The sequence below is a fragment of the Sapajus apella genome, unplaced genomic scaffold (genome assembly GCF_009761245.1).
Source record: "Sapajus apella isolate SASKATOON/1434 unplaced genomic scaffold, GSC_monkey_1.0 scaffold109, whole genome shotgun sequence".
NCBI classification, from domain to species: Eukaryota; Metazoa; Chordata; class Mammalia; order Primates; family Cebidae; genus Sapajus; species Sapajus apella.
The window spans coordinates 2,980,130-2,993,272 of NW_022437049.1; the positions used below are offsets into that span (position 1 = coordinate 2,980,130).

Consider the following 13,143-nt stretch of genomic DNA (forward strand, 5'->3'; position numbering starts at 1 on the left):
TAAAAAATAAAATTTTAATATTTTCTTCACATGCTCCAGTGAATCATCTTCCATAAACTAGCACACCCCGGCAGTTTAAAGATGGTTGCTCTAACCAGCTGATTCACTGCTCCAGGCACCAGAAGATACCATCACTTCCAGCCATTTAAGGAAAGCTGCTTTCTGGCATCCACCACATGATCAGTGGTGTCTGGCTAGCCATCTTTCAAAAAACTGGCTATGAAACAATCAAATAATTATTTGGTTCCTGCAATGTGACATATTATTTTCTGTTTAAGTTTACAGCTTAACAAAAAGGACAGTGATGTCCACATTTAAACACAATTCTGGGGCTGCTTGGCCATTAACAGTACAATTTCACTAACTGTAGAACTGAAAGCTGTTTGTTTTCCATATACACTAAGTGCATAAGCATAATGTAGTTGATGCTGTGTTTCCTCTAGACAACTTGAAATTAGATTAATAGAAGTTATAATTGGTTGCCAAGCAAAAACCTATTAAAAAGTCCAAAAGAATTTCACTGAGCACATAAAACTGGCCATCCTTATACTGTTCACTTGGCCCTGAAAGTAAAATCTGTTCTGAGGACAACCTATAGAGGGAATCTTACTCAACTATGAACTCTTCCATCATTTCCTTCTTTTGGATAGTGTGACATGATGAGGGATAGGACACATATGATGTGCCATTTGTACTATCACCACCATTGTGTCTGACAGTCAGCAAACCCTCACTCTGTGCCAGAAATCACACCAACCACTTTCATTTATCAACTGATTTAATTCTAACAATTTTGTTAGACATGACATTGATCCCTATCTTATAGATGCAAGCTCTGGCGGAAATTGAGGTGAACGTGAGGAACTTGCTCAGGGTCATACCTCTACTGTGTTTTGAGAACTTAAGGTAATCCCTGGACACTCAACTCTTAGCCGCCTCACTTCACAGCATCTTCCTTTGCTGTAAACTCAGGCCCACTGGCAGACTAGGTTTGTGGCTGCTTTGTCTTCTGGGATATGAATGTGAAAATACACAGTTGCAAAAGAAAGAGTGGTTAACATGGAGTGAAAGGCATTACCACGATGTAAATAGGAATGCCATTTCATCCTGCTAGGCTTCACATTCTATTAGCTTTTTTTACTGAAAATTATTTTGGACACCTTGAAAAACTAAATCCTGCTCACATGTCACCATCACTATTAATTCCAAAAGAAATCCATGCAGGATGACAAGTTTGACTTTGACATCAGAAAAATGCTGTGTAACCAGAATGGTGTGCAGGAGCCTCAGGCACCCACAGTCATGGGGACACTGCCTGCACAGGGGTCCACGCTCAGTGCTCCAACACTTGAGCCCATTTATGGCTACAGTGGCCTGAGGAAACAAGCACACTCACACACACCCTTGCTCCAATAAGAAATGGCACACCTTAGCAAAGGAGCTTGACCCGGATGAAGCTGTGACGCTAACTGGGGTCTATGCTAGCCCACCTCACACATGACCTCAAGTCATCACTGACTAACCCAGTGTGAGCAGGTTTTAGCAAGACTTAATATATGTGAGCACTTGACTCAGTGTTTACTTCTACCAGATTAAATCACTACTGCCTGGAGAAAAAAATGCTCCATGTGCATTACAGGAGTCCATCCAGATCACCACTTCTGGATAAGAACGACGCAACAGACTCATTAAATCTGCAGTGCATCAAGTTAGGGAGACCTGATCTATCAGATGCAAAAATCAGAATTCAAAAAGATACATTCACGAAATAACAGAACACAGGTACAACGGTGAAATTTAATATGGATAGAATCCTGCTCAGCATACCAAAGGGGAAAAAAAATCAACTGGGCAAGTGCAGAATGAAGGCAACATACCTTAAGAGCAGCATGAATTTACACTCACAGAAAGCAGCTCAGGGGCTACCCCTGGGGGGTGGAGGGAGATTTCAAGAAAAAAAAAAAAAAAAAAAAAAACTTTTGAGAGTTAAGGAAATGTTTGCTATCTTGATTGTGGTGATGGTTTCAAATTGTATGTTCAACTTAATGTGTGTGACTTCACTTTAAATATGTACAGTTTATTGCTAGTTATTTACATCCCATTAAAGCCATGATAAAAACAGTTCTTGAGTGTGCATGTGGGTGAGACAGGGAAAGGGATGGAAATTTAGTGGCTTACAAATTTATTGTAAGTCAGCCACGTGAAACACCTGCCAAAAATAAATGCATCTGCAGGCTCCGTCAGAAATTCTGCATGAGTACACCTCATCACCTCACATTCTGCAGACCACATCCAGCGACCAGCAACATCAGACTTTGAAAAACCAGATGGCATCTCAGGGTGGCCAGATAGGAGAGTTTCTGAAAAGCCATGGTCATAAGGAAGGGTGGTGGGAGCCAGGAGGCTTGGGCCAGAGTGGGGGGCAAGGACATATGACAGAAGGGGCTGCCATGTAAGAAAATGGCCATTATCCTGGCCAGCTGCACAGGAAGAGCTCAGATCCATGGATGAAGGCAAACAGAGACTCAGCAAAGTGTTGTGTGATAAACTCCTGACAATAAAAGCTGTTAAAAATGTAACACATTTGAGAAAGTTTCCTATACTGGGAATGGTAAGGCAGCACCCAAAAGGCCACTTCCCAGAACACAGTACCCTGCACAACCAGTTTCCACCTGGTGACTGCAGGCTCTCTCCTTTCTAACATGCTCTGCTTCTCCAGGTAAAATAGTGAATATTAAGAAACTAAAATCTCTCTCAGCTCTACGATTTCGATTTGAGATTTAACCTCACAAATCATTTTGGGTATACTGCAGATATGGAACTTGTTAATAATATTTATGACCTCTGCAGGGTCATAGAAGGCAGACAAAGGAAACTGCCTATCCTATTCTTTCCTAAATGAACAATTTAAAAGGAGATGGCAATATCCCTTTACTATCAATTTTAAAATAGGGATGTCATCGTTAGCCACATTCACTGCACACTTAAATAACTTTCCCTTACTCAGAAATTTTAATATAACTAGCAATTTGAATATGATAGGTAGAACACAAACAACAATACCATCTAAGATATTATAAAGGATCAAAACCATTTTACAAAACCTTAGTGCTGTATCATCCCTAAGGGAGGGAGATAGGGAGGGAGACAGGTGCACTGGCAAGGCTGTGCAGGAGGTCACAGAAAGACCCAGGTGGGGAGGAAAGAACAGGGACAGTTGAACAGCCCAGAGCATCCCAGGAAGGAATCTGAATGTGGAACGCTCAGGGCTTGTTCAAGAAATATGAGACAATGCCGAAGAAGAAGTTAAAGACCATTCCTGTGTTCAGACATCTTGAACATTTCTTATACCTTGTCCTAATGCAATTCTGACTAACCCTGACTTGAGATTATACTGCATGGGGAAGAAAACAAAAACTTCATCCAAAATTCAGGGCTGACTGAAGTCCTGGTTTCAGACTTACTATAAAATTCACCCAGTCATTGCTCCCTACTCACTGACCTCCCCAGGTACTTCACCATTCTCTGAACTCAACCACAGCTCATGAATCTGTCAGCTGTAACAACTATACCCCAAAGTCTTACAGCACTTAAGAGCTTGCAAAGGTTCCTCATGACATCTCACTGGATCCAAGTTCCTCTCAGAAGCAAGGCCAATGTTCTCCTCAAAGTGTGAAGATGCTGAGAACCACAGAGGTCAGAAAGTTTACCCTGGGACACAGCAGGTTGGGAGAGATGAGGTTACCGGGGACAGACCCCTGCATTCTCCTGCACAGCACACCACTTACAGGAAAAACCTGGCTCCACACTCCCATCAGCAGGATGACATTCTCTCACAGAAAACCGGAGACTCAGGAAGCATTCCACATCCCCAACTTCCCCAAACCACGCAACAGCCCAGAATAACAAACCACCTTATACCAAAACTGAAGGAAGAAACCGACATTATTCTATTTAAAACGTGATCTCCAAGCAACGTGAAGATTTAGGTCACCTATGTATAATTCTTTTTGAAAAATGTATTTCCAAAGATCCAAGTTTGACAGAATCTGCAGTCTGGAGGTGATTGCAAAAGTCCTGAGACCATTCTCATGCATCCCAGAGTGTTCCATCTCCATCATTAAGAAGATAAATTGTCAATTCTATTTTTAGTTACTGTTTTGACCTCCAAAAAAGGAAACTGCATGGCTTCCTCACTCCCTTCCCTTCAGAAATGTATTTCCACAATGAGGAATTTTTCTCATTGCCCTGAGGAGTCAATGTGCTCACTTTGGGTTGTCCTGTCAACAGAGGACAGCCCCTCACTTCCACTCATACCATTCGCCTTGCAACCTCTTCCCTCCTGTTTACCAAAGAGCAACACTTTTGGTTTTTTCCACTATGGACAGTCATTTCCATACAGCTTCCCTGGAAGACCATCAAGTTCTCTACATGTGTTTCACACATATGGGGACCCAAATCGAGCAAGAGACCCTCTTCCAAGAGCCCAACCAGGACCATTAACTAGAATCCCTATCCTTAAGGAGCGCAGGCTCTCATCCTAATGGGCTGGAAACCCCATCTCTAGGATGGCTCTTACTCTGGCAAGGGTGCATTTCATTACTCACCAGCCCCACCCTCCACGGGCCTCTGAGCTGCACACCCCTCCCTGGAACCCCAGGCAACAGCAATTTCATCTTTCATTATTAGTCACAGCTGGCAACAGAGCAGAGACAGATAGGAACGTGGGTGCTCTATCACCCTGGCTACCTGAACAAATAAATTTGCTCTGCAGCATTCCCACGTCCTTTTAGGGGAAAAAAAAAATAAAGACACAGCACCAATGAAACACACAGCTCAAAAAAGCAATCAGACACAGCTAGCCAAATAAGATGGCACAGTCCCACCAACAAGGCTGAAAAACACACCAAAACTGTAAGGAAAAAGATCTATCCATGTTGGTCCTCAGTGGTACCCAGGGAACCAGAATCTCCTCTGTTCTGATATGACTGTCTGGGGCCAAGCAGACAAAATTTAGAGACGTGGTAGGGCTTCTTCGCTAAAGCAGGAGGCTCTGGGGCAAACAGATTGGGTCTAAATTCTATTGCTACCCATTAAGAGAAGTAGAACAGCTTCTTGGCTAATGCAGGAAGCACTGGCCAATCAGATTGGGTCTGGATTCCATCTCTGCCCATTTAGGGAGGCAGTACCATTTTTCTCAGCTAATGCAGGAAGCTATGCAGCAAACAGGTTTGGGTCTGAATTCCATCTGTACCCAGTTACTATCTTCATGACCATAGAGAACTATTCAGCATCCAAAAGTCTCTGTCCTCATCTATACTGTGGGGATAACTGATGTCAGACAGCAACTCTGAGAACTAAATGCATTCATTAGTCAATTATTCCTATTCTTTGCTGAGCACCCATCACATGCCCTGGGATAAAGCATGGAAGAGAAAATAAATAGAACATAACACTGTGTCATATAGGCTCACCCTGTATCATTCCTGCTATACACAGGTAAGTTATTTCTACAAGCTAAACTTCTCATAAGAAGCTATTCTTATCCTTGGAAATGTACAGAATATGGAGAAGAGAAAGATCATTAAGAAATAGGACCCATCAGAGAAAAACTCTTTGAACATCTCTTGTATCATATTATTTCCTTACCCAAGACACTAAAATTCCTCCATCACTCTATGTATTTCCCAAAGTGTTGCAGATTAGTCCCTCGAAATAATCTTTGAAAACAGTTTTGTGTCTAAATATGATTTGCAAACCCAGCATAATAGATCCCTATCTTGGAAACTCAGAAGGTGTGTCAACATAAGGGCTCTGGGAAGCTCAGCCTTAAAGGAAGATGTTTAACTTGGTTAGTCCACAGTTTCCCAAAGTCATTTGGCCACCTTTATACTCTCTGGTAATAGAACAAACTTCTTCCCTAAAGTTCACCCCATCCTGCAAAGGTCTCCACAATCTGGCTTCACCTTGTTTCTAACGTTACAGCCCAGAACTCCCTGGCAGGAGTTAAACTTGCCTACGTACTGTCTCCTTACCATGTATTTTTGTTTATGATAGCTTTATTAAGATCTCATTCATAGAACACACAATTCACCCATTTACAGTGTATAATTCTATGGTTTTTAGTACATTTGCTGAGTTGTGCATCCATCAGCACAACCAATTTTAGAACAATTCATCGCCCCTACAACCACCCCACCAAAAAACATACCCCTCAGAAATCAATCTCCATTTTGCCTCAACCTCCAGCCCTAGGCAACTATGAATCTACTTTCTGTCTCTATAGATTTACGTATTCTGGACACTTTATAGAAATGGAATCAGAAAACATGTGGTCTTTTGTATCTGGCTTGATTTAGTATGTTTTCAAGGTTCATCAATGTAGTAGCATGTATCGGTTCTCTGTTCATTTTTATGGCCAGTCATATTCCATTGTATGAATAGTTCACATTTGGTTTATCCATTCATCAGGTGATGAACATTTAAGTTGTTTTCATCTTTTGGCTATTCTGAGTAACACTGCTAAGAATATGTGTAAGTAAGTTTTTGTGTAAATATGTGTTTTCTGGCCGGACGTGGTAGCTCACGCCTATAATCCCAGCACTTTGGGAGGCTGAGGCAGGTGAATCACCTGAGGTCAGGAGTTTGAGGCAAACCTAGTCAAATTGGCAAAATCCTGTTTCTACTCAAAATACAAAAATTAGCTGGGTGTGGTGGCAGGTGCCTGTAATTCTAGCTACTCGGGAGGCTGAGGCAGGAGAATAGCTTGAACCTGGGAGGCAGAGGTTGCCGTAAATGAAGATCTCGCCATTATGCTCCAGCCTGCATGATAAGAGTAAACTCCGTCTCAAAAAAAAAAAAAAAAAAAAGTTTTCCTTTCTCTTGGGTGCATACCTAACAATGGAACTGCTGGGTCATAGGGGGATTTTTGTTTTCAAAAAACCATCAGACTATTTGCCACAGCGCTTGCACCCATTTACATTCCCACTAGCAGCGTGTGAGAATTCTAACTTCTCCACATCCTTGCCAACACCTGTTATCATATCTTTGCTTGTGGCCATCCTAGTGGGTGTAAGGTAGTCTCTTGTGATTTTGTGATGCCTTCTGATGCCCTGCTTCCTAGGTTATGGTCCATTACTCCACCCACCTAGAGGCCGCCTCCTCACTCTATGCATCCCACCAATTCATCAAGACCCAGCTAAAATCCTAGTTTTCTTGGGCTATCTGTGACATCAAGTCTCCAAACTCACTTTAAATGACACTGTGGGACAGTTTCTATTTATACTTCCTGCAGTTACAGGCTTCTAGACCTACGTACATCTTCTCTCTCCCACCAGACAGTGAGCCCCTTAAGAAGCAGAGTGAGGTCTTGCATTTCCTAGTGGCCAATACTGAGCCTATCAAAAAACTGATACTTCATAAACATTTACTGATAATGATTTGATGGAGAACCTGAGGCTGGAGTTGAGGAAGGTAAAAATGAGGAAGTGGGCTTTCTGGGTCTCAGACGGGAAAGCAGGAGTAGGAAGCATAGAGCTAAGCAGTAGAGGTCAGCCCCTTCCCCACAGGATTCTCATACAGAGGACAGAATTCATGAAAATGATGTGTCATAGGATTTTAACACTCCCTTTTTCTTCACTGTGAATCTGCATTCATCCTCAAGCCCAGACTTGGAGAAGAGGACAGGGATAGGGACAGTGAACCAATCCTCTTCTCTTACTGGTATCTCTTCTAACTTTCTTCTAGCACTAGCAGTGCTCTCCTGGAACTCTTGGCGGGGGCGTGGGGGGAATAAAGATCTACACTTAGCCCTCCATGCTCTCACAGAGTCTCACCACACACTTAAAGCATCAAGAGTCTCTGTGTGAGCCACATCAAGAAAGAAAATCCAGTCCCTGGTAAACCAAAAAAAAGAATCACTAAGTCCAAGGTCACGTGAGTTGTAGTCTCCAAAGACTGAAAACTATTAACTTTAGTGTCTTACACCTCTCATTTCACCCAGCTTAGGAAAGCTCAAATTCAAAGTACATTGTGCTAGCCTATGGCTACTTGAACCACATAATTATTTCAGTGACTACAGATGAGTCAGAAAAAGCACAACAGACACTTGACAAGTACCATTGAATGAATGTGTTCTAGTATTTGAAACTGATAAAGAAGGCCCACACAGGAAATACAGTAAAAACTTGTCCTGCATCTAACCAATGGCTCAACAGATTCTGCTAGGGCTTCCAATGTACCTCTCAGATCAATAACAGAAACCCTGAACTGCTGACAACAGAACTAATTCAAAAATACCTCCTGGCAAGGCATAGTGGCTCACACCTGTAATCCCAGCACTTTGAGAGGCCGAGGTGGGTTAATTACCTGAGGTCAAGAGTTCGAGACCAGCCTGGCCAACATGGTAAAACCCTGTCTCTACTAAAAATACAAATATTAGCCAGGTCTGGTGGCGAGCACCTATAATCCCAGTTACTCGAGAGGCTGAGGCAGGAGAATCACCTGAACCTGGAGGCTGGAGGTTACAGTGAGCCGAGATCGCGCTACTTCATTCCAGCCTGGCTGAAAGAGTGAAACTCTAACTCAAAAAAAAAAAAAAAAAAGCTCTTCCCTGTGGCCACATGTGCTGATCTTCCTATTTCAAACGCATGTTCATGTGAAACAATTGCACAAGAACTTCAGCAAAATTATTTGGCTACACCCTGAGACCCAGTGGGTAAAACAAGTATAAACCTTAAATCCTTAAAGAAAACCTTAAGGAAGCAATCCCAGTTCAGCCTTAACATCCAAACTCTCTACTGTCAAATTCATTACCCTCGGGCAAGACAGTATTACCACTATCACCCCCAACTCCCACACATCCCCTTCCCCATAATGAGTGCAAAGGTCCCAAGCAAGTGAAATAACCCAAGTGCAGAGTAACCATGGACCCAGCTTCAGGCATGGCAGGGAAGAAAAGAGGAATCTTGTCAAAAGGGTCTGCAGGGTGGATAAAGCTAGAAGATTCCACAGGGTGGAAGGCTGGAAGATTCTCAAACCTACAGGGGTCCACAAGCAGCTTTGATGAAGAATAGAAACTTCTGACACACCTAAGTGCAATGGCTAAGAGAATGGGATGAAAGCAACCAAATGTGAAGGCCAGCCATGACAGGACAAGTCTTAACTGTCAGAGCTGTCGGCATGGTACAACATGGTGAGAACCAAACACCCACCTTCTCTTTCAGAACATAAAGAAACCATCTTCCAAAGGAGGACAGAGTCTCGCTATTCTCACATGAAGTGCATGTAGACTCACTCAGCTGAAAAGATTTTTCCAAAGCACAGAATCTGTTCAGTCCCCAGGCCTCCCTCCTCTGTGCCATACCCATGGCCTCCAATAGAAAGTCACGCACGGCTGCACACTGTGCAACACGCTAATGCTCATTCTTCTCTCCACACAATCTTCTCCTGAACCACACACCACTGGGTAGGAGGTGCACATCAGTGAGTTGTCTAAGCTAAGGAACTCCTGGTTGAGCCCTGATAGCTGATTAATATAGTATATGGTCTTTCTTTTGGCATGAGAGAAAAGTCAAAGATTGCAATAATTTTAGCTCCACACTCAGGAGAAATAAAACAGTTACAGATCATTCTGTGTATTAGATTTTTCAGCTCTTCAATCAGTGCTTATTTTGAATACATCACTGAGTATTATAATGAAGCAGACCTTTATATACTGATCTCTACAGCCAGCAATAAAGCACCATAAATCTGCAAGGAAGCCCATAAAACAGTCTTCCCTCGTGGAAACTTTCACTGGGATGAAAATGATATCCTGAAATCCACTGAAGCACAGATCACCTAGAATGGGATTCTCCTCCCCCCAAAACCACTAACGCCTTATACCAAATTAATCTAAATAGCTTTACTTCTCCAAAAAGACTTTGCTTTGCATGTTTCCGGCTCCATAAGATGTTCTCTAGAGGTGACAAGAAAAATTTGGCTGAAAGAATCTATCATTTTAGCATTAACTGAGACCTGCATTTCCCCCAAAACACTGATAAAGCTATCTTTCCCTACTTTATGCTGAAGTTACAGCCCATCGCCCAACCTATTTTCTGATGAAACAGATCTGCTGTTTTTCAGAGTGAAAAGAATAACAGCAATAAGGAGGAGGTATATTTAAATGTATACACAGAGCTCCACTTCCAGGCTAAAAACCCCACACTGCTATGCACAGCTGCCAATTTGAAACTTCAATTTCTGCCCCCAAGTGTTTAGCATCTCAAGAAGTTGTCAAGGAGTCCTGGTTTCTTCAAAAGGGAGTCTTCAGTGAGACTATCTGTAGATCAGGCTGGGGTAAGTGAATGAAGATGCTATCAAATGAATTATATGATTCCATGAAGGGAGGAAAGGGGCCAAAAGGAAGTCAAAGAGAGATGAAATGCAAGGGATTTATTCCACTGCTCAAAAATAATAAAATAAAATAAGTTTAAAGAGTCACGGCTCTCCAAGTCTAGATTCAAGTTCACTGGAATAAGATAAAGACATGAGGAAATTAAGAAAAGAACTTGGGCTGCTTTATTTCTAAGATGTTTCCTCAATCCCAGTCTCACCACCTCACCGTGAGTGTCAGAGGAAGGTAAAAACTCCCCTTTTGCCGGCTGACTACCCAGGAGGACTTCTGGGCTGAGGACAGCCTCACCTGGCCATCTGCTTGTAGGCTTCTTCTGCCACAGCAAAGATGTGGGGGTCCATGTCTCCCATATTTTGGCCACTGTAGGCATAGATGACATCTTGTCCATAGATTGGCAACTGTTCATAAGGATTAATGGCAACAAGCACGATACCTGCAAACAGACGAGATGGTCAGAGTCAGACAGCACAGCAGCCACTTGGCACCAGCTCAAGGCACCCACCCATGTATACACACACCAAAAATCAAAAAACGAGAGGGCAGCAGAACCCGTCTTAACCATCAATCTGCTCAATCAAGGCTCATCTGTGTGCTTCAGGTCTCCAAATACCTTACAGCCTGGAATAAGTGCGCACACACACACACACACACACACACACACACACAAATGCTTAAAAAAACTGAATTCATAAAATAGACATGTGCAAGGTGTTCCAGGGTCAGAGAGAAGAGGACATTTAATTCTACCTGCATATATTAGAGAGACTTAAAAATCCATCTCAGAACTAAAATCTGGGAAAGGGATTATACATTTTCTTATTTGTACATTGGTTATCTTAACTAAAGCACAATGACATGTGGACGGTGAATACAATGTACATATCTTGAGATCTAACCTTAGCTCAGCCAATTACTATGTAATTTTTGGCAATTAACTTCTCAGTACCTCAGTTTCCTCAACTATTATATAAAATGGATATAACAACTGCATTTATCTGGGACATCCTAAGGAAAAATGATGAACTGAGCAAGGAAAAAAGCCAGGCACAGTGGCTCATGCTTGTAAGCCCAGCACTTTCGAATGCTGAGGCAGGAGGATCACTTGAGGCCAGGAGATCGACACCAGACTGGTTAACACAGTGAAACCTCCTTTCTACAAAAAACTAATTAGTTGGGCATGGTGGCATGGGCCTGTAGTCCCAGCCACTCAAGGAGGCTAAGATGAGAGGATCCCTTGAGCCCCGGAGTTTAAGGTTGCAGTGAGCTTTGATGGCGTTACTGTACTCCAGCCTGGGTGACAGTTTTTGGTTAAAAGAACAAAAAGAGAACACTTAAGACCAGTGCCTTGTATGATAAGCACTGCGTGTTTGCTATTTTTACTATTATACTTTAATTTCTGTGGTACATGTACAGAACGTGCAGGATTGTTACATAGGTATATACATGCCATGGTTGTTTGCTGCATCCATCACCCCATGATCTACATTAGATATTTCTCCTAGTGCTATCCCTCCCCTGGCCCCCACCACCACCTCCCTGCTGTCCTTCTCTTAGCCCCTCACTTCCTGACAGGTCCCGGTGTGTGATGTTCCCCTCCCTGTGTCCATGTGTTCTCATTGTTCAACTCCCACTTATGAGTGAGAACATTCAGTGTTTGGTTTTCTGTTCTTGTGTCAGTTTGCTGAGAATGATGGTTTCCAGCTTCATCCATGTCCCTACAAAGGACATGAACTCGTCCTTTTTTATGGCTGCGTAGTAGTCTATGGTGTATAAGTGCCACATTTTGTTTATCCAGTCTATCACTGATGGGCATTTGGGTTCCAAGTCTTTGCTATTGTGAACAGAGCCACAATAGACATATGTGTACATGTGTCTTTATAACAGAATGATTTATAATCCTTTGGGTATATACCCAGTAATAGGATTGCTGGGCCAAATGTTATACCACATCTCATCTTTTTTTCCCTTACATCTTGTGTCCCCTAAAGAATGCATTGCAATGATTGAGTCAGTAAATGTGTGTTGACTGAGCAATCAGGAAATACTATAAGGTTCAGGTAATCTTTTATGGATGGATGAGGCAGTTTGATATTGGAGCTTGTAGAAAGAAAAAAGTGTGAATTTGATCTTTCAGATGAAACAGAAACATGCCCTTTTCTTTCCCATAAGATCACATTCTAGATGTCAGAAGACCCACTGATACAAAAACCAGAAACGTTTCCAATCACGTGGGGAGGAGAAGGCAATGAAAAGGCGGCTGCTCAGATGGAAGTCTCCTACACCGTGCTCCATTCTGGCGTTTGAAGAGAGACGCTGGGAACGTGCAGTGTAATAAACCAGATTATTCCACGTAAAGGGGAAAGGACCAGGGGAGAAAAAGACACTCAAGTCTTCTTGACAGAAGTTTGCCTGAAAAGACCAAAATATAAGGCCCAGAACCCTGATAAATTCCACTAAAGCGGCTAATCACTTGGAGAATCCTCTTAGGAACAGCCTCACATGTTCTGCTAGTTAATGCAGTTCTGTAAGATTCTAAACCATGTGGCATGCAATTCAAATTTCCATACCATACCCTGAGGTCATGTTTTCTTTAAACATCCTGGCCCCTCCAGAGCAGAATCTAGTGCTTCCTGGGTGACTCAGACTTCTGGGCCACACAGTCACTCTCAGCAGCTTGAACTAGAGGAGTCAAGATGCATTTGGATAATTATCTACAGACACCAGGACATCGTTCGTAGAGGGGATTC

At 42.6% G+C, this 13,143-nt stretch overlaps 1 protein-coding gene across 2 annotated transcripts in view; it reads right to left on the reverse strand.

Annotated features, from left to right (window-relative positions):
• Positions 1-13,143, reverse strand: part of MYO5B (myosin VB) — a 390,244-nt gene that overhangs the window by 215,233 nt on the left and 161,868 nt on the right. For both annotated transcript variants that reach the window (XM_032259434.1, XM_032259433.1), the window contains exon 4: positions 10,685-10,829. In XM_032259434.1, coding sequence (XP_032115325.1) covers positions 10,685-10,829 — 145 coding nt within the window. The remainder of the gene's footprint in view (positions 1-10,684; positions 10,830-13,143) is intronic.